The sequence below is a fragment of the Syngnathus leptorhynchus genome, chromosome 7 (genome assembly GCF_054491065.1).
Source record: "Syngnathus leptorhynchus isolate UIUO chromosome 7, UIUO_Slep, whole genome shotgun sequence".
Taxonomy (NCBI): Eukaryota; Metazoa; Chordata; class Actinopteri; order Syngnathiformes; family Syngnathidae; genus Syngnathus; species Syngnathus leptorhynchus.
In genome coordinates, this window is record NC_141201.1 from 11931738 (window position 1) to 11951174 (window position 19437).

Genomic DNA, 19437 nt, shown 5'->3' on the forward strand with positions numbered 1-19437 from the left:
AGTGCACATATGGACACCCTTATGTTTGAACATGGTGTTCATTATTGACAATCCGTGTCGAGCACAGAAGTCCAATAATAGAACACCGCTCGGCTTCAGTTAGGGGGGGGGGGGCGTTCCTCCCAATAATGCCCATCCAGGTCTCACTGTCATTGCCGACGTGAGCATTGATGGAGTCCCCAAAAGGAGCGCTCTCCAGCACTTCTTCCAAGGACTCCAAAAAGAGTGGGTACTCTGAGCTGCTGTTTGGTGCATAGACACAAACAACAGTCAGGACCCATCCCCCCACCCGAAGGTGGAGGGAGGCTACGCTCTCGTTCACGGGGTGAACCCCAATGTGCAGGCGCCCAGTCGGGGGGCAATAAGTATACCCACCCCTGCTTCCATGTCCCAAGAGCCAGCTTCTGCAGCCGGGGATCGGACCGCCAGGGTCCCTGCCTTTGGCCGCCGCCCAGCTTACACTGCACCCGAACCCTTTGGCCCCTCCCACAGGTGGTGAACCATTGGGAAGGGGGACCCACGTTTCCTTTTCGGGGTGTTCCCGGCCGGCCCCCGTGGGCAAATGATGCCCCAGACGCTCGAGCCCCACCTCCAGGCCTGACTCCAGGCGAGGGAAAACAAAGTCTAATTTTTTAATTGTCATAAGGGGTTTTATGAGCCATGCTTTGTCTGGACCCTCATCTAGGACCCTTTTGCCATAGGTGACCCTACCAGGGGCATGAAGCCCCAGACAACATGGCTCCTAGGATCATTGGGGCACGCAAACCCCTCCATCACAATAAAGTGACGACGCACGGACTCAATGAACAGCTTGGAAAAAAAGTGAAGATGATCCTAACTTTATACTGCTGAGCTATCATGCTTTTTTCATGCTTTTTAGACCTCTTGCAAAGGGAGAGAAACAGCTGATGAAAAAAAACTCAAAGGAGATATGGTAAGGACTCACACACACACACACACACACACACACACACACACACACACACACACACACACACACACATTAACCCACACACACAAACACACACCTTGCAAGTAAATCAGAAAAGTGATTATGAAGTTATAACTCAACTTCTTTCTATGTTGTTAGCGCATTGAATTTCTGGTTTGTGTGCACGCATACGCACACACACACACACACACACACACACACACACACACACACACACACACACACACACACACACACATTGTTATTCGGGTCTGGAAGAAACACAACTTCAATAATATTATACATTACAGAGAAGTTGTGATTCACGTCTACTACTGTTGAATGGGCACCTTTTGTCAATTTAGATTCAAAGTTAAGAGCTGTTTGAAATTATTGTGACTGCATACATTTGCAATTACTTTAGTGAGATGTTACACGAACGTCCCACCAGATGATGATCCAACGGCCCTGGAACTGGCTGTGTAGCAAAAAAGAAAGTTGATGTCAAGCCTTGGTTGTGCGTAGAACAAAAATGTTTTATATTTTTATGCCTATGCTGACTCAAGTCTCTGTAATTTATTGATTGAAACGACCACGAACAATGCTGGCAAAGCCTTTAGGAGGGGAGGGGGACGCGTTCGCAGTGTTCATGGGATTTTCTGTATGTGACGAAAAACTGGACTGTCATCGCCACACCTCCTCTTCATTTGGAATTCGAGCATTGACCACGGTTGCATGAGGCGCTTGTCTGGATTGTCGGAAGCTTGCGCACGGTGCAGCGTGGGACAACATGACAAAACGTAGTAGATCCATTCGCTGTATCTGGTGGATTTCGGCCGTGGCAGCTTTGTTTTGTTTGGGTTTTATCGTAGGTGAGTCACGCCAACATAGATGAAAAAAAATCAGATGTGCACACGCTGTGCGCAAGCAATTTAGAACTTTTATTGTAAGGGGCGCGCGTGCTATTGAGACCTTTTATGGACAAAACGGGACATTTTTGCATATGTGGGTGCATATTGAATCACTACTCGAAATTGCAGGGGAAGAGAGGAGCGTGTACGCGCTTTGACCTCTTCGATACATTTCACAATTGCTGCGTAGACATTTATATAGAATCTTAGTCTGATGTATGAGTTTGAGTCATTTATGCGGCACGGTTTAATTTGACGCCTTCAGACACTCCTATTGGATTTTTTTTAACTCATGTTGGGTTTGCCGCCCATGTGGCACATCAAAGCTCGCCATGGTCAAAAAGAATTGACAATGTTCAATCTTTAGGCAACATAATGGTGCTGGTTACTGCGTTGCAAGGAAGACTTTCATGACACTTCTCAGAAGCTTGAGAGTTAATGAATTTGTTCTCAAGGCATTTGCGAGACTTTGAATTAGTGTACGTATTTACCAATTGCCATGTATTGTTATGTATACGCTGCAGGCTGGTTAGCAAAACCCATCCATCCAAACTATGCAGGGAGTGCCTCAAATCAATATATGAGGGAGTTTCTGGATGAAATGCATCCTAGCAAGATCAGAGAGCACCTCAGGTAAGATCCTGTCATCCTGTCGGTGATGATTCCAAGACAAATATGATTAAGTACGTTTTTCCCTTTTCAAGGAAATTTACACGTCTCCCCCACCTGTCAGGCACAGAGCAGAACCTGGAATATGCGGAACAGATTCAAACAGAGTGGCAGGAATTTGGCTTGGACTCAGTAGAGATGGTGCCGTATGACGTCCTGCTGTCCTACCCAAATGTATCACAGCCCAATTACATTGCAATAGTTGATGGACAAGGCAATGAGGTAATATGCAATTGTGTAGACACTCGTTTTCAATTCCCAACCATCTAAGAAAAATGTGTTCAAAAAAAGTTTTTTGTTACTATTATTTTTTGTTATACCAAGTCACATTTCACCTGATTCGATCTGTTTTAAAGGTTTTCAACACTTCCTTGGCTGAGCCCAGTCCTGAGAGTTATAAAAACGTCACCAACATTGTGCCTCCCTACAGTGCCTTCTCTGCTAAAGGACAGCCTGAGGTGCAAACAAACGAACAAAAATATATCATTAACGTTATCATGCTAATACAACAAACACTTCCACTTATTCTGCCCAGGGGGGATTGGTGTATGTCAACTACGGCCGCACCGAAGACTTTTCCCAGTTGGAGAGGCAGATGGGAATTAATGTGACTGGCAAGATTGTCATTGTCAGATACGGAAAGATATTCCGGGGCAATAAAGTAAGAAAAACATACACTCTGCACTTCACTTTTATACAGGCTGTTGTGCAGGTCAGATTTCGAAAAAGTTCATTTATCACTTAAAAGTACTATGAAATACATTTCAGCTTTTGGGATTGTGATGAAAGCACTCATTGAAAACTTGTAAAGTGTGTGTGTGTGTGTGTGTGTGTGTGTGTGTGTGTGTGTGTGTGTGTGTGTGTGCGTGCGTGTGCCTGCGTACGTCTGTGTGCGCGCTTGTGTGTGTGTCTGCTGCCTCCATCAGGTGAAGAATGCGATGCTGGCAGGTGCAAAGGGACTTATTTTGTACTCTGATCCAGCTGATTACAGTGCAGATGGAGTCAAGGTAATTTGCACAAGTCAATGCAGTGCAGTCGATGGTCCAAATCGGTATGAACACTTTCCGGTGAATATTTTAGTGTCTCAAAGTGGATGTATGTACAATTTATTTTATTATTTGCTTGTGTATAAATCCTTAAGTATAAGGGGGGAAATTACAACCAAGTGTCTTTGTTAGTTGACACCATATCTGTCATCATATTGGTGCATTAGCTAATAGCTAGCTTCTAATAACTGACATTCGTTCCTGTTATAAATAAATGTTACTAGTAAATATTAAAGTGGTGACTGGGTGTATTAATGTTTCCCAGTGTGCATGCACCATATTCATGGTTTGGCGACTTGGAGGTAAAGTCATTCCTCCATGAGTGAAAATACATTTTGACTTTATAGGTGCTAACTTTGCTTTTCAGGCTCTGGGCTGCATTAAAAACATTGAACAAAACATTGAGCAAAATATTCTGCTTTGAATGTGCATTATATGAACTCCTTCAATCTTTGCTTTGGGTATATGAACTCCTTCATTCTTTGCTTTGGGTAGCCATATCCTGAAGGCTGGAACCTTCCGGGTGGTGGAGCTCAGAGAGGAAACGTTATGAACCTGAATGGAGCAGGAGATTCTCTCACACCCGGATATCCTGCTAAAGGTGTGTGTGTATTTATATGTTTTGTTTTTGTTCCGTAACAGTCAAGCCTGAAACTGTTCATACTGCTGTCTAATCTACTGCAGAATATACCTACAGATCCCGTCCTGAAGATGGAGTGGGACTTCCCAGCATCCCTGTGCATCCCATTGGCTACCATGATGCATTTCACCTTCTCAAGTAAGTTATTTCACTCGTTTGCCTCTTAGTTAATGATGCACATTGATGAAATTAATTGATGACCCATCTAACAGGAATATGGGGGGACAAATTTCTCCAAACGACTGGAAAGGAGCTTTAAATGTCTCCTACAGAATCGGCCCAGGTTTTACAGAGGACTTCAAGAGCCAGTAAGTTCTTGTGTGTATGGTATGTGTCCATTTATTCACAGGGACATCTTGTTGTCTCACTCCGACTATGCATGTTTTGCTCCTTGGGTTTTTCTTTTGTTGCTGTTTTTGTTTGGATTTTGGTGAAAAAGCTAGTGGCATGTTGCCAAATACAGCACAAAGGAGCTCTTGTTTGGAAGAAGAATCCATTCTCACGTGGTTGTGAGACCACTAGCAGGAAATAATGTGTACTAAATTGAATTGAGAAGTGAAAAGCTCGTGATCTATTTTTTTTTTCTTCTGGTAAAATCACATTCTTCTCGTAATTATGCTTGTTCTAGGTTCGTGCGCATGAACATCTACACTAATAATCAGGTGACAAGGATCTACAATGTCATTGGAAGGATAAGAGGAGCTCTAGAGCCAGGTACAAAAACACCAACCCCATGTGCACCATGAATAATTTTTACAGAACTTTACAATTATTTGCACACCCCGAAGAAAAATGAGTTTGGATAAACGAAAGCTTGCTGCAATACACTTGAACATACTCTTGCTGTTGATGTGGAATTATTAATGGACAGTAGGGCATAGCTACACATTCACTGGTACACAGTGGAATTTTGGTAAGTGTTGGGAAGGAACCATATGTAACTTGGACTTAAAATCAAATTGTACCCGCTGTTTTAGTCACTTCGGTTTTTAAAAAGTCTATATTTTGATCAAAGCATCCTCTGATAATATTTGTGGCATGTGTTGGACTAGACAGATATGTGATTCTGGGCGGACACCGGGACGCTTGGGTTTTTGGAGGAATCGATCCCATGTCGGGAGCTGCTTTGGTCCATGAAACTGTCCGCAGCGCTGGCAAGCTTCTCAGAAAGGGTACTTACAGTTGCCGTTGCGTCAAGCGTTCTGCCAGTGATCAATCAAGATGAAAATGTTTGCGTGCAGGGTGGAGGCCTAGACGAACAATAATATTTGCCAGCTGGGATGCTGAAGAATTTGGACTGCTGGGCTCCACAGAATGGGCAGAGGTAGAATTTCTTATTACTGTTCACAATGAGCAGCACAGCTCTGCTCACAATATAATCGATATAAGTGTCTACTCCATATTTGTTATTAGGACAATGCTAAACTACTTCAGGAGAGAGCCGTGGCCTACATCAATGCCGACTCTGGCATAGAGGGTGAGTGCAAATAAAGGTTTCAATCAGTGTACAGAGTGCGACTCTGGCATAGAGTGTGAGTGCAAATAAAGGTTTCAATCAGTGTACAGACTGCTTTGAAGGTGACTTGTGCATTTGTCTTTTCAAGGTATGTACACGCTCAGGGTTGACTGTACACCATCTATGCACACGCTAGTGTATGACCTCACAAAGCAGGTAAATGTAAACACACAAATGTTTGGTAGCAGTCTTTCACTTTGCTATTTATATGTGCAGATAGCCAGTCCAGAGAAAGGAGAGGAAGGAGTTTCCCTGTATGAAAGTTGGCATAAGAGAGACAACTGGACAAATAACTGTGATGCGCCCCGGTAGGTTATGAATGCTTCACAGGTGACAAGTTTGGTTTATTAAATTTATCCATGTCATCTTTGTCATTGTTCTCATCAATCAAAACAATGAAAGGTACCTATTGGTCCACTCTTGTGTAGGATCAGCAAGCTGGGCTCGGGAAGTGATTTCGAAGCCTATTATGTTCGTCTGGGAATTGCAGCGGGCAGAGCAAGATACACCAAGAACAGGGTAAAATTCTCTTGACTGGAATTTACTTTGTAAATTCAGGAGTATTTTCCATATAATACTTACACACTGAAAAGAAATTTTTCCACACACTGGCTTTGGTCCGTTGCCTTTGGGTATTTCGGACATTGCACATGACATTTTTGAGGAAAACGCCACAAAATTGACCACATCTATACAAGTTGCATTGTATTTAATGTGTGCGTGTGTGTGTGTGTGTGTGTAGAAAATCGAGCGATACAGCAATTATCCAGTCTATCACACGGTTTATGAAACATTCGAGCTTGTGGAGAAGTTTTATGACCCTTCCTTCACGAGGCTTCGGGCTGTGGCTCAAGTGAGAGGCGGGCTCGTCTTCCTCCTGGCGGATTCCCAAATCATCCCTCTTGATGCCAACCAGTATGCAATCTCCCTCGACAAGTACGCACACAGCATTGCGGAGATCGCACAAACACATCTCAAGGAGATGCATACATACGAGGTGTCTTTTGGTAAGCCATAAATCAGTAAAAAGTGCTCCAAATCATATTTTTGTTATGATCAGCTTGTTTTCCTTATTTTTCCCGCAGACTCCTTGTTTTCAGCGGTTGAAAATTTTACCATTGCAGCAAGGAAGTTCCACGAGCGCCTACAACACATCAGCAGAGCAGAGTAAGAAGACAATTTGTTTGTCCTAACGTTGACTAAAATGTTCGTAAGAACACTTGAGAAAGTTGGGCTCTCAAGTGAGTAAAGGTCCGACACAACTTTCATTTACACTCAGATGTATATTTTTCTCAGTCCTCTACAGATACGAAAAATGAACGATCAGCTCATGTATCTGGAGAGAGCCTTTATAGACCCCCTGGGTTTACCTGGAAGACCATTCTACAGGTATTACACTCAAACTCAACTGCCTGCCCTTCACGCTCACTCATTGACAATCTGTATTTTGATGCTCGCTAATCCCACCTGTTTTCCAGGCATGTGGTATTTGCTCCAAGCAGCCATAATAAATATGCAGGAGAGTCTTTCCCCGGGATCTATGACGCATTGTTTGACATTGATCGCTCAGGGAACCAAGAAAAGGCTTGGAATGAAGTTAAACGACAAATTAGCATAGCAGCATTCACAGTCCATGCTGCTGCCATGACACTTGAACCGCCTGGATGATGCACACATGAGATAAGATGAGCTAGCGACTTTTTCAAACAATGTGCCTTGACTTAATAAAGGATGGGACTCACTGAAAATGTAATCAACGGATGCATTTGTAATGTTTAAAAGCTTTACGTAAAGAATTATACTGTACAAGTAATACGACAATACAGTAAGAACCATTACAAGAAGGTAGTGGTCAAAAATTAAAAGTGCATAGAATAAAAATTCAACTGAACACTTGTGAGTTTTTCATCAATTCAACATCCTCCTCTTCACCTGTAGGATAAAAAAATAAAAAAAGATTAGAACGCAGAAAAAAATATTAGCACAAAATTTAATTAGCACGATCATGTAAGAAGCATCTACACCCAATAACTTGATAACCAGAGTTTCTTATTGTGAGCCAACCACCAGATGCCACAAACAAATACAAGAAACTAAAAGCAGCAAGTAAATCATTTTCATTGATCATAGACCTTGTCATTCTTCCAGGAAGATTTTTGTAATTGACAGATTCATTCCCGAAAAGAGGATTAGGATTCACCATAAACACCAAAAACACTTCCAGGATTTGAATGTAAATGGTGAGCCAGATAAAATCACTGAGTAGCTAGGAATTTCTTTATCCATCTCTACATCAAAGAGCATGTTCTTACCTTATGAGCGCTTTCCGTCAACCGTGAAGACTTGCCAAAAGTTTGAGAGTTCTTCTTGTTTTCTTTGGAGACGACTTGGGGTGACTTGAAGCTTCCAACTCGGCCCGCTCGACTCGCTGCAGCACGAGGAGTGGCGGCCTGTTTATTTTCTTTGTGCGCGGTCTTCGCGGGAGATTTCTTGGAGGTTTTGCCTGGTGACTTGCGGGTGGAGCTACGAAGTTTATTAAGGCCTCTTTTGAGGTAGTTGCTGCTGTTCTTAGGGGTGTTGTCGATGGTGAACATCATGGACTGCCTGCGGTCAACCTGAGAAGATAAAAGAAGAAGTCTGATTAGCTGACAGTTTCCTGTTTGAAACCTTTCTGTCACATTTTGAAATGTGTTTCACAAGGAAAGTGAGTAAATTCGTACGAGTAATTTCTGATGGTGGAATCTTCCGTAATTGCTGCTTACAAAGGATTAATTTCTTATGACATAAGGAGTTTTTCAAACTCACCGGGCTAAGGGTGGGCTGAAGGTTTGAGTTGGTGGATCTGCTGTCCATATTCTTGTTTTTAGGAGTGAGGGGACGGGGGAAACAGGTGGCTTTCATTTTTTTCTGGCAAATAAATGTTTTAGAAAGTAATAAATAATTTATTAAGGTTAAAAAGCAAAAGGTCAAAAAAATAAAGTGATTTAAAAAATAAAGGCATTTTTCCTGGAAAATAAAGGTTTTAGAAAATAAAATCATTAATTATGGTTGAAAAGAAAAGGAAAAAAATAAAAGCATCTTAAATCCAAACAATCTTTGATTCGCCAATATGACAAACAGACCAACCTTGGGTGAAGTCTGAGTAACAGACAACGTGGACGCAGACCTCTTTGAGAATCTCGGGCTTTTCAGCTGAGATGAGCTAATCGATTTCGATGATGGGTTGCCCGCCATCAAGGACAGACGGTGAGAGCGGACGCTGGATGTGCTACTTGAGTGTGGCGCTGCAAGGGAGAGGCGATGGGAAGCGACGGATTCTTGCAGCTGGCCCGGCATGACGGATGCTCGACGAATGGTCTCTGTTGGGTCACCAGTGCGGACATCTTCGTCGGTGAACATTAGCGCGGTCTTAAAGCCAGTCTAAAGGGAGCAAAGGGTTCCAATTGGTAACATAAACTGGCATTGCAACTTGAGTTGTTTAAAATTCAGTATTTTTATGGAAACTGGTTTCCAGAGTAGGCAGCTCGGTGGCGCGCTGGGTAGCACGTCCGCCTCACAGTTAGGAGGGTGCGGGTTGGAGTCCACCTCCGGCCCTCCTTGTGTGGAGTTTGCATGTTCTCCCCGTGTCCGCGTGGGTTTTCTCAGGGCACTCCGGTTTCCTCCCACATCCCAAAAACATGCTTGGTAGGCCGATTGAAGACTAAATTGTCCCTAGGTATGCGAGTGCGGATGGTTGTTCGTCTCTGTGTGCCCTGCGATTGGCTGGCAACCGGTTCAGGGTGTCCCCCGCCTACTGCCCGATGACGGCTGGGATAGGCTCCAGCACGCCCGTGACCCCGTGCGGACAAACCGGTTCAGAAGATGGATGGTTTCCAGAGTCAAAATTGTCTTATTGATAGAAAATCCTCAGTCATCAGAAAAGATGTTGAACTGATAAAAGTAATAAAGATGTAAAAAAAATAAAATAAACTGGCAATTCAAAATTTGGGTAGAACATTTCACTCTCAAATAACATAACGACAAAAGTTGAGAATCTCCCAACCTCAAACTCGACAGGATAGCTGCTCTTGAGATGAGGAAGGCAGGCTTTGTTCCTGGCCTGGAGCTCAGCAATCCTCATCCAATCATCAGGCGCACCTTCTGGCTCGTTCTCTGCCCCGACGCAAAACGTACTTGTGGCTGAACACATCAAATACTTCAAATATTTTTGGGGTAAATTTCTGCTGTGGCACTGCTCGGTTCAAACTTACTCTGCGAAAGGATCGTGCTCCGCCGATAACCAGGAAGACTGCTGAGCTGGTCGCTGACAGCTCCGGTCATTTTTGCTGGCGTGTCGGGGAGGTCTATGAACGCAGGGCGTGCGCCACAGGCACCGGAGAGGTTGGGCTGCGATTGAGCTGAAGCCAGGCTATAGAACGTCTCATCATGTCCAACGCCACCTGGAGTTTTCTGCAGAGGAGTCCAATAGGAGTTTACCATACAATGCTTCAAGAAGAAAGTTTTCACACCCTTGATAGGAGTAACATGCGGTTGAAGAAATGCCGGTTGGTCAAATATAAACAAAGTTCTGAATCATGTCAACAAGTTTCACTTACCTTTGTCATGGTTATGTTTATAACCTGTGTCGTCCGCCGTCTTTTGACAGACGACGATGGGTTTAAGCAGGGGAGATCCATTTCTGTTTTGATTTCCGTTGTTGCTCTAGTGGAGAATATCGATACTTAGTCGTCTTTGTTTGTTTACATCACCAGGCAAGTAGCAGACCGAGGTAAAACTGAAAATCTGTATTGGCTGCCGTTTAGTACCTGTGGACGTGTCTTGTATTTATTGGTGTAAAATAAAGAGTTTCCAGTGACTCTGCCTTCAGACCACGACGTTTGGCTGCCAGTCTTTCCGAACTACGGAAAAGCGGCGTGCTCGATTCACCAGGCCCCAAAAGCTTCCTATCAAATTGAAGGACAAATCACACCAATTAAATTTAGCTTCACATAATTGCTGTCACAGATGATTTTGTCAATTTTTTCCCTTTGATGAATTTTAGTTCACTTTATACATCGCAAAAAATTTAACCTTGTGCTGTTCAGCGAGTCTTCGAGGGAGCTTTGGTCCAGACTGTCTGAGCTCATCATTCTCTTTGGCTCCATTTTGTGAACATTTGAGTGCAAGTCTGGAAGTTCCAGGTAACACATCTCCGATGTTTCTCCTTGACGGTCGGGGATTTGATTGTGTGAGTGCAGGTTGAGGTCAGAAAATGCCACCTGAGCACAAGCACAAGTGAGAAAAGGAGAACTTGAAACATGCTTCATTTTGTTTTGTTTACAGCAAAGGCGCTCATTTCAGAGATCAGAGAGGTCACTGACACAACTAAATGTGCACTCTGGTCACACACAGCTTTGTAACAGAGACACATTCAGTGACATGGCCATCGTAATGGTGTAATGAAGCCAAGCTGGTTTTGTAAGTAATCAAATGAAGCAATGGCACTGACATCAATCCTGAAGTAGGTCAGTGAAAATGAGAAAAGCGACAGTTCCTGCAGCATGCCACATAACCTTAATGAGGACACTGCATTCGCACTACCATTTGGGGAAAATAATCGAAAAGTGATTTTTTTTCCCCTTCTCAACATTGCAATTGTGATTCAAACTACCATTATCTTTCTTTAATGTCAAAACCAACCTGTGCCTCCAAACGGGCCAGCTTGCTCAGCATGTCCTTTTCCTTGCTTTGAGCCTTTTCCAATTGCAGCTGGATCAATTTGATTTCCGTACCACTGGCGTTCACTTCCCGCTCTTTTACTTCCAGGGCGTGCTTCAGCTTGGCCACTTCCTCTTGGCTCTTCTGGAGAAGCTGCTTCTTGTCATTGTAATGACTCACAGCCTTTTCCATCTACGACATTTGAGGTTATGTTATAGTCGCCGAACAGAAAAGTACCAATGAATGCATGTCGACCAGACTTCACACCTACCTGAGCTTTGTAGTGTTCCACAGCCTCTGTTTTCGCCACAAGTTGCTCCTGCAAATCCTTCTTGATCCACTGTTTTCTTTCCATTTCTTTTAACAGCAGAGCTTTTTCCATTTTCATCGATTCAAGCTCTTCCTTGAGCACTCTCTCTATTTTAAGTGAGGCCAAGTTGTCTCTTTCTGTGGCCTGCTTGGTCTGAACAAGTCTCTCCTTCTCCAAGATCAGCATAGCCACTTCTTTCTCCAGAGTTTTCTGGTCTTTATCCTTTTCGGCCGTTATGGTTTTCATGGCAACCAACTCAGCCTGGAGCACGTCAAGTTTCTTTTCAGCCCGATTGAGGAGTTCCTGCTTCTCATCATTACGTGCTTTGAGGTTCACAATTTCCTCTTCAAACGAAATTTGTTTTTGTAGGAGCTCGTCCTTCTGTAGGGTTCTGTCAGCTTCTTCCTGCTGTTGATCACTCTTAAATTGAACATCCAAGTCCAACTGCGCAAACTTAGCGTCTTTCAATTGCATGACATATTCCTCTTGAGCTTGCATCTCCACCTTCATCTTGCTCACCTCTGCCTGTGATGCAGACAGCTGCATCTTCAGATTCTCTATCAGCACCGCAGATCCTTGATTGCTTTGAAGGAACTCTTGGCCTTTGTATTGAAGTTCTTTGGTAATAACTTCCAACTGTATCTTAAGGTTGTCTACCTCAAGCTTAAGTGCAATGTTTTGTTGGAATGCTTCTTCCTGGATCTTAACAAGCATGTTGGCATTGTCCTGAGCTTCTTGTTTTGATTTTTCAAGCAACTTCGCTTGGGCGGCAACCTCAGCGCTGAGGGTGTCGAGGATGTGGTCCTTCTCGTCCGATTGTGTTTTGACGGCAACCAACTCAGACTTGATTATGTCAAATTGCTCTTCAGCCTTGATGAGGAGTGTTTGCTTCTCATCGCAACATTCTTGGAGTTTAAGGACCTCTTTTTCAAAGGAGGAAATCTGTTTCTCTTGTAGCTCATCTTTTTGGTGCTTCTCCTGAAGATTTATGTCTATTTCTATCTTCTGCTGATTCAAGAATTCATTTTTAGATTGAACATCTTCTTCAGCCTTTCTGAGAAAAACCTCAAGAGACTGTACTTTTTCCTTTAAAGATTGCACTTCTTGACCAAGCAAGTCAGACTCCTCAGAGTTGGCATTCAATTGCATGATGCGTTCCTCTCCAACTTGGATCTCCGCCGTCATTTTTCTTATCTCAGCCTCTGACGCAGACTGCTGATTTTGCAGAAGCTCTTTCTGGTGAGCACATTCCTGCTCCTGTGCAGTTATCACAGCCAACTGGGCCTGAAGATGTTCTGTTAGCTTTTTTATTTGGTTCTTAAGAGCCTCAATCTCGTTCTTCAGCACCTCAGACTGCTCGCTGCTCTTGACCTTAAATAGGTCAAACTGGCTTTCTTTGGTTTGGAGTTCCTCCTTGAGTTGTTTGACCTCCTCCAAAAGCTCCATATTGTCCTTTTTGAGTGTCTCTGTGTGAAAAGAATTCTCTTTCTCCAGCTTGGCAATTAAATCTTGCTTGGCCTTCACTTGGTCCTTGGTCATTTGGAGAGAATCATTCACACTCTCCAGTTGTTTTTCCAGACCATTAATCTTCTTTTCAAGCAATTCAGATTGCTCAGAGCTCGTATTCACGAGCAGACTGAGCTGCTCCTCTTTGTCATGAAGTTGTGAAATCAGTCTGCTCACTTCTTGCTGAGAAGAAACCATCTGTGTCTGCAGTGCCTCGATTTGCAGGGTACTCTGTAAATGCTGCTCAGCAAAAAGAATCTCCTTGGATTTCAGATTCCCTTCAGCGTTCTTCAAGGATAAACTGAGGCTTTTTATCTGTTCCTCCAAACTTTGGATGTCTTGGTGAAGACGTTCCGAATTCTTTGAAAACTGCTGATTTAGTAAAGTGATATGGTCCTCCTTGGTCTGGATCTCCACCTGCATTGTCCTCACACTCTCTTCAGAAGCAATCAGTTGCTGCTGCATAAGGTCTTTTTGACCAGCACTTTCCAGCTCCTGCTTCACCAGAAGCTCCTGCAGAGATTTGACATTGTCTTCAGCCTTTGTCAAAGAGTTAGTGAGGCTTTCAACTTGACTTTTAAGATGATTCATCTGCTCATGGAGGATTTCAGACTGTTTGGAAGTGTCCTTCTGTAAGCTGACAAGTTGCTTCATTTTGTCATCGATCTCTGAGCGAAGCCTGCAAGTCACCTCCTCACTGGTTGCAATCTGTTGCTGAAGTACAGCCTTCTCCTTGATATACTCTTGTTTGGTTTGAGCCAAAAGATCACGTTTAAGTTGGACTTCCTGTTCAGCGCGTTGGACAGTCAAACCAAGGTTTTCAACTTTAACCGTCAAAGTCTGGATTTGATTCTGGAGAATGTATTGCTGGTTAGAACTCTCCAGATGTAGCTGGGACAGCAGTTGGTCTTTGGTTTCAATTTCAATTTTAGTTTTCATAGTTTCAATTGTAAAAACGTTAACTTCTTCCTTGAGAATGTTAATTTGATTATCTTTATCCACCAAGAGTGACGTTAGATCGTGAAACTTGGTTTCAAGCTCTTTCACTTTTTGTTTGGTCGGATCAAGGAGCTGTTCCTTTTCTCGACTAGATTCCCTAAAGGCGTCCAGTTCTTGTTGTAAAGCAGCAATAAGCTTCTGTAGCTCACTAATCTGCTGGGCTTTCTGCTCCTCCACTTGCTTGAGCTGAAATTTAAGATGATCAATCTCTTTCTGAAGGGCTGCTCTCTGCTCAGAGATTTCCTTTTGCAGCTCCATCAAGATCTGATCCTTGGCCTGAACAATATCTTTAATGTGCAGTTTTTGTTGCTCCAGTTGTTCTTTCTGTTGGGCGATTTTTTGCTCAAAGTCAGAAAGCTGCTGCGTTTTGGCCTCCACGTTGGCCTCGGCCTTCTTCAAGCAGCAAAATGTGCTGTCCAGCTCATTCTTTAAGCGGACAATTTCACAATCCAGCTCATCTCTCTGACAATTTAAAAAGAATTAAGCAAATAATTTTACAAAATAAACAATGTACAACACATTAACTTCATAATACTTTACCTCAATAACTGGCCCCATGTTTTCGCCTATATCTTGGTTTGTGGCTGCTCTAATTTCTTCTTCCAAACATGAAATCTTTCCCTGGAGTATCTGAATTTGTTCAGTCAGGAGCTCCTGTAATGAAAAAGGAATTAAGATAAAAATTGTACCGCACAGACTAGATAAGGGGTTCTTCTATAAAGACTTCAGGGCCAAGATACATTAATTCAAAGTTTATGCAATTGTGATTGGGTGCTGAACGTTTTTTGGAAACCAATCTACCTGTAATTGCAAATTATTCACTAAATATTGTGATTGTGATTAACTATGCGAACTGTGATGGATTCTCAAAAAAAAGAATATTTTGGCATGTGCTAATCATTGTATGAAACACCCCTCCCTACCTTTTGTGCTGTGGCTTGACTGAGTTCAGAGTTTAAGTAGTCCTCTTTGGTTCTCCACTCCTTTTGAAGAGACACTTGGCTTTCTGTCACCCTGACAACTTCAGCTTGACACACAGACAGCTGCGCACGCACTGTATGCATCTGAGGAAATGTATAAATGTGACCAATGGCCATGTATATTTTATACATACATGGACATTTTACAAAATGACCACGAAAAATGTAGTTGAGAACAGAGTGCCTCTCACAAGCTTTGAGCAAGTGTTTAATACCTGTGACAAAAGGACGCCGTTTTCCTCTTCAAGTTCATTCACTTTTCGTTCCATCAGCAAAAAGCAACTTTTACCCTCTTTGTTTTCTTTTAGGAGCTCGTTGAGTCGCTGCTGTAACCTGAAAGAAAGAAATGTGGAAATCTATCTAGTATTGGAGTGCTCGTGTGAATTGGTGGGTGGTGAAGAATGTGCAGGCACAGTACATGAGCTTGTTTTCTTCAAAGTGTTGTGGAACAGGCCCAGACAGGGAGTACCGGACAATAACACCTCAAGGTCGGTGAGAAACGATAACAAAGAACAACACCACGTCCAGGTGGTCGGGCTTCGAGAGGAAAAAACCCAACCGCCTGACCACAGCGATAACACCTCGACGGGGAGGAGATAGCCATCGACCAATCATCACACAATGTTTAGCATGTTTTAATATTCATATTGTGTTTCTTTAAAACTGGGCAACCCGGAAGAATGTGTCGTCTTTTGGTGGTCACAAAAACGCACGTGTTTTAGTGTGAGGGACCCGGGACCCAGGCCTGTATTAGTTCGCTTTGTCAGGAATAAACAATTGGTAAATTTGGTCTGATTGATCAACTGGTCTCTTTGGCAGAACGAACTCCCAAAATTGTTAGGTGCGCCAGTTGGGACTGGGACATAGCAACTTGTGTTAAGTGTTGATCGCAATTTGGAGTGAGATCAATTGCTAAAATCCGTAGCCTAACAATGTCAACTTCTTCACATGTCAAGACACACAAAGAGATCTGATATTGATACGAGTTGGTCTTACAAGTTATTCTTGGTTTCAAGTTCATTGATTTGTTCCCTGGTGCTGAGCTCATTAGCTGTTTGTTCGCTTTTCATCTTGTCCAGATGATAACGCAGCTGGTTAATGTGAGATTCTAAAGAAAACATAAAAAGAAGAAAACAAAAACATTAAAGGCAAGGCATGCAATATAATCTGTGTGAACCTTTTATTTTCTATATCATTTGTCAATCATCATAAATACAACACAAAAACATATGTAAATTGAGTACCGCTTTGTGCAATGAGGCTAATTTTCCCAGCGAGCTCCTTCTCCAGTCCATCCCTATAATCTCGCTCTCTGATCAACTCCCGCTGAATCTTCCTCAACTGGAATTTGGGAGTGTTCATTATATCTTGAAGAGGAGATTTGCTGGGGAAATAAATATTCAAGCAAAATGAATAAATATTTAACAATGCTTTAAATCTAATTAACTCACATAGGTGTCAAGGTCTTTTTTTTTGTACAGTTAAGTATTTGAGTCAAACCAATGAGATGTTTTGTAAACAACAAATGGCCAACCTCCGAGCATCTTAAAAACTTCTAAACATTGACCAAAAGCAGGACCAATGCCAGAAATATACAATTAATATTAGAAAATGATACCTGGAAGAAGATGATGCCACAGTGTGCATATCGACAAACACAATTTTCTTTGTGCGATGGAACACCGGGGAGTCTTCATCTGAGAGTGTCGATGCTGTCGATAAACTGGAAGAAGAGGTGCTTGTCGTTCGAGCGAATATTTCAGGAGTCACAGGCAAATCTGAAGGATGAAGTCAAACATTTCAATCAGCATTCAAAAGCCTGAAAGCAGATACATGAGTGAAATGCAGGATTGGATATGAGACTCACATTGCCTTGCCAAGTAGGCATCGAGACCACTACTCAGATAAACTCTGCCCTCACTCTCCATCACATAAGAAACAGTCAGATTTGCAATCTCCCTCTGACAAGCAGGAATGGAAATATTGTTACAATGGCACAGAATGAAAAAAAACATTAAAGCAGCATAGTATTTTCATAGTTTCAGCAAAAATAATTGTGCCCGCTTACCTCCACCTCACAGTCTAAGGTTTCAAGTGTGCACCGTTCACTCATCATGTCATGGTAAACCAGCAACAACAACACCTAAAAAGAGCAGGCCAGACATTTCCCATTACCTCGTGTAGAAAACAATAGAAGCATGTCATTGTTCTTGACCACTATGTTCAGGAGACAGTTTATTCCAACACAGACTAAAAACAATGGAAGATGGCAATATTATTGTGGCAGAAGCACATTTTTAATCTCTGACTGCCAACCAGTGAGTTATAAACACAAGTGACAATGGAAAAAGACAATACCGGCCTGCCACAATATAACTTATGTACATAGGATGCAAAACAACTTTGTCAACATGTGTGTACCTTCGCTATTTCCAAAGTCAAGTTGATTCCATTATTTATGCTGTCCCAGGATAATGAACAACTTTGGGTGGCGCTGAATCTGCAAACCTCTGTCCAACCACAAAACATTAAGTTGAAATATTGTTTTTCCACATGAGATAAGACATTGAAATATAGTGTTCTGTCAGAAGGTGCAAATGAAAAAGAAACTGTGAAGAATGAAACTGAACGTAGCTTTACGATGCTTTGCAATGGTGTTTCTTGTACACTAATGTTCAAGACTAAACATTTCATTCAAGCAGTTCAATCCCGCACAAAGTGCATCATTGGAATGTACTGAATAGAACAATACGTATCGTTAAAGTCCCAAAAGTTAAAGTCCCATTGATCATCGTCACACACACATCTGGGTGTGGTGAAATTTGTCCTCTGCATTTAACCCATCCTCATGTGATTTTGGTTCAACCACTGTGGGAGAGGGGAGCAGTGAGCAGGAGCGGTGCCGTGCCCGGGAATCATTTGGTGATCTAACCCCCCAATTCCAACCCTTAATGCTGAGTGCCAAGCAGGGAGGCAATGGATTCCATTTTTACAGTCTTTGGTATGACCCAGCCGGGGTTTGAACCCACAACCTTCCAGTCTCAGGGCGGACACTCTACTACTAGCCCACTGAGATGGTGGGGGGGGTGGGGGGGGGGGGGGGAGCCCAGTCGTAATGTAAAAACTCACTTTCTACAAATTCAACAATGGCTTTAAAACGTTCTCTCCTGCACCTTTCGATTTTTCATTTCAGACTCAAAGCCAAGTGCTTGCATATAAAGTATGATACAAAACTGATGAATGTTTGATAGCCATTTTTGAACAATTGATTCTTACGCATGCGCAGATTGGATGTGCGAGTGGCTTATTAAGGGTTGGGCAACACCCAAAGTAATGGGACACACTTTACCGACCTGCCTATTTCTTTCGGTCTGTCTCCCGATTCTGATCAAAGTATGTACTGAATAGAACAATACATATCCGAGGGAGAAAAAAAAAAACAAGCCCACAGATATTTACGTCAGAAACTCACTCTCCACAAATTCTGCGATGGCTTTAAAACGTTCTCTCGTTGATGTTATTGAAGGAGGTTGTTCCTTTTTCCTGTGGTGGAAAAAAGCAGGGAGTGGGGAAAAGTAGGGAAAACAAGAGTAATCATTCGAGGCTGTCTTGAATAAACGTCATTGTTAATGTTCAGCCCTCACATTTGATAAACAACATGAAGCAGCAACTCTCCATTCTGTAACTCTTCGATGTTTTTTATCTCTCGGTGGGGCAATGTGAGATTACTTATCTGCAAACACAGCATGGACGAAGTTAGGTCAACATTTAAAATACTACAAGCCACGGTAGCGTTTACTTACCCAGCCAAGTAGAGCCTTAACGCCCAGATTCATGAGTGCCATTTCGATTGAGCCTTTCAACCCAGCTGGGAGGAAAACACAATATTTACACTTGGTGTCTTGAAAGAAATCGCACAGGCATAAATCCACGACAGAAGTGTTAGAAATGATAAACGTAAAAATCTCCGTTCAACAGTACCGTACGTGCAGGAGAAAAGCTGTTGTTACGCCCGATTTACCGCAATCATCAAATTGTTAAATCGTTGACGACTAATTCTGACAACATGTACTGGTCTGAGATCAACGGTCTTATGACCTCGTCGAACATTTCAAAACACGCACATCTAGATTAAACCAACCAATCATTTTTCGCATGGGCGAAGCGTCTCAAAATAAAGGACATTTATTGGATAGAAGGCCGGAAGTTGAATGAACGTCGCGCTTGTTTTT

At 42.7% G+C, this 19437-nt stretch overlaps 2 protein-coding genes across 6 annotated transcripts; one reads left to right on the top strand and one right to left on the bottom strand.

Moving 5' to 3' along the window:
- Window positions 1–1649: 1649 nt before the first annotated feature.
- Window positions 1650–7671, top strand: naalad2 (N-acetylated alpha-linked acidic dipeptidase 2). Of its 3 annotated transcripts, XM_085915673.1 has the most exons (20): window positions 1650–1803; window positions 2367–2475; window positions 2547–2733; window positions 2868–2969; window positions 3047–3172; window positions 3438–3518; window positions 4053–4158; window positions 4242–4335; window positions 4410–4505; window positions 4826–4911; window positions 5250–5369; window positions 5439–5521; window positions 5611–5674; window positions 5802–5869; window positions 5930–6021; window positions 6142–6232; window positions 6456–6720; window positions 6799–6880; window positions 7010–7102; window positions 7192–7671. In XM_085915673.1, exons 1-20 carry the CDS (start codon window positions 1722–1724, stop codon window positions 7379–7381), a joined length of 2217 nt encoding a protein of 738 aa, XP_085771799.1. In that variant the 5' UTR covers window positions 1650–1721; the 3' UTR covers window positions 7382–7671. The 3 variants fall into 3 exon arrangements, with proteins under 3 accessions (XP_085771799.1, XP_085771798.1, XP_085771800.1); XM_085915672.1 differs by having other exon boundaries at window positions 7010–7671; XM_085915674.1 differs by having other exon boundaries at window positions 1698–1803; window positions 2576–2733; window positions 7010–7671.
- On the bottom strand, window positions 6057–19349 carry numa1 (nuclear mitotic apparatus protein 1). 3 transcript variants are annotated; one of them, XM_085915668.1, is made up of 24 exons: window positions 19187–19349; window positions 19009–19073; window positions 18850–18938; window positions 18678–18748; window positions 17627–17715; window positions 17274–17348; window positions 17073–17166; window positions 16824–16983; window positions 16450–16589; window positions 16202–16313; window positions 15421–15538; window positions 15149–15289; window positions 14766–14879; window positions 11682–14687; window positions 11393–11602; window positions 10784–10971; window positions 10519–10656; window positions 10309–10414; window positions 9964–10162; window positions 9756–9865; window positions 8840–9133; window positions 8519–8620; window positions 8026–8328; window positions 6057–7645 (listed from the first exon to the last, which is right to left on the bottom strand). In XM_085915668.1, exons 2-24 carry the CDS (start codon window positions 19048–19050, stop codon window positions 7622–7624), a joined length of 5925 nt encoding a protein of 1974 aa, XP_085771794.1. In that variant the 5' UTR covers window positions 19051–19073; window positions 19187–19349; the 3' UTR covers window positions 6057–7621. The 3 variants fall into 3 exon arrangements, with proteins under 3 accessions (XP_085771794.1, XP_085771792.1, XP_085771793.1); XM_085915666.1 differs by having other exon boundaries at window positions 9756–9892; XM_085915667.1 differs by having other exon boundaries at window positions 9756–9892; window positions 19009–19349.
- Window positions 19350–19437: the final 88 nt, after the last annotated feature.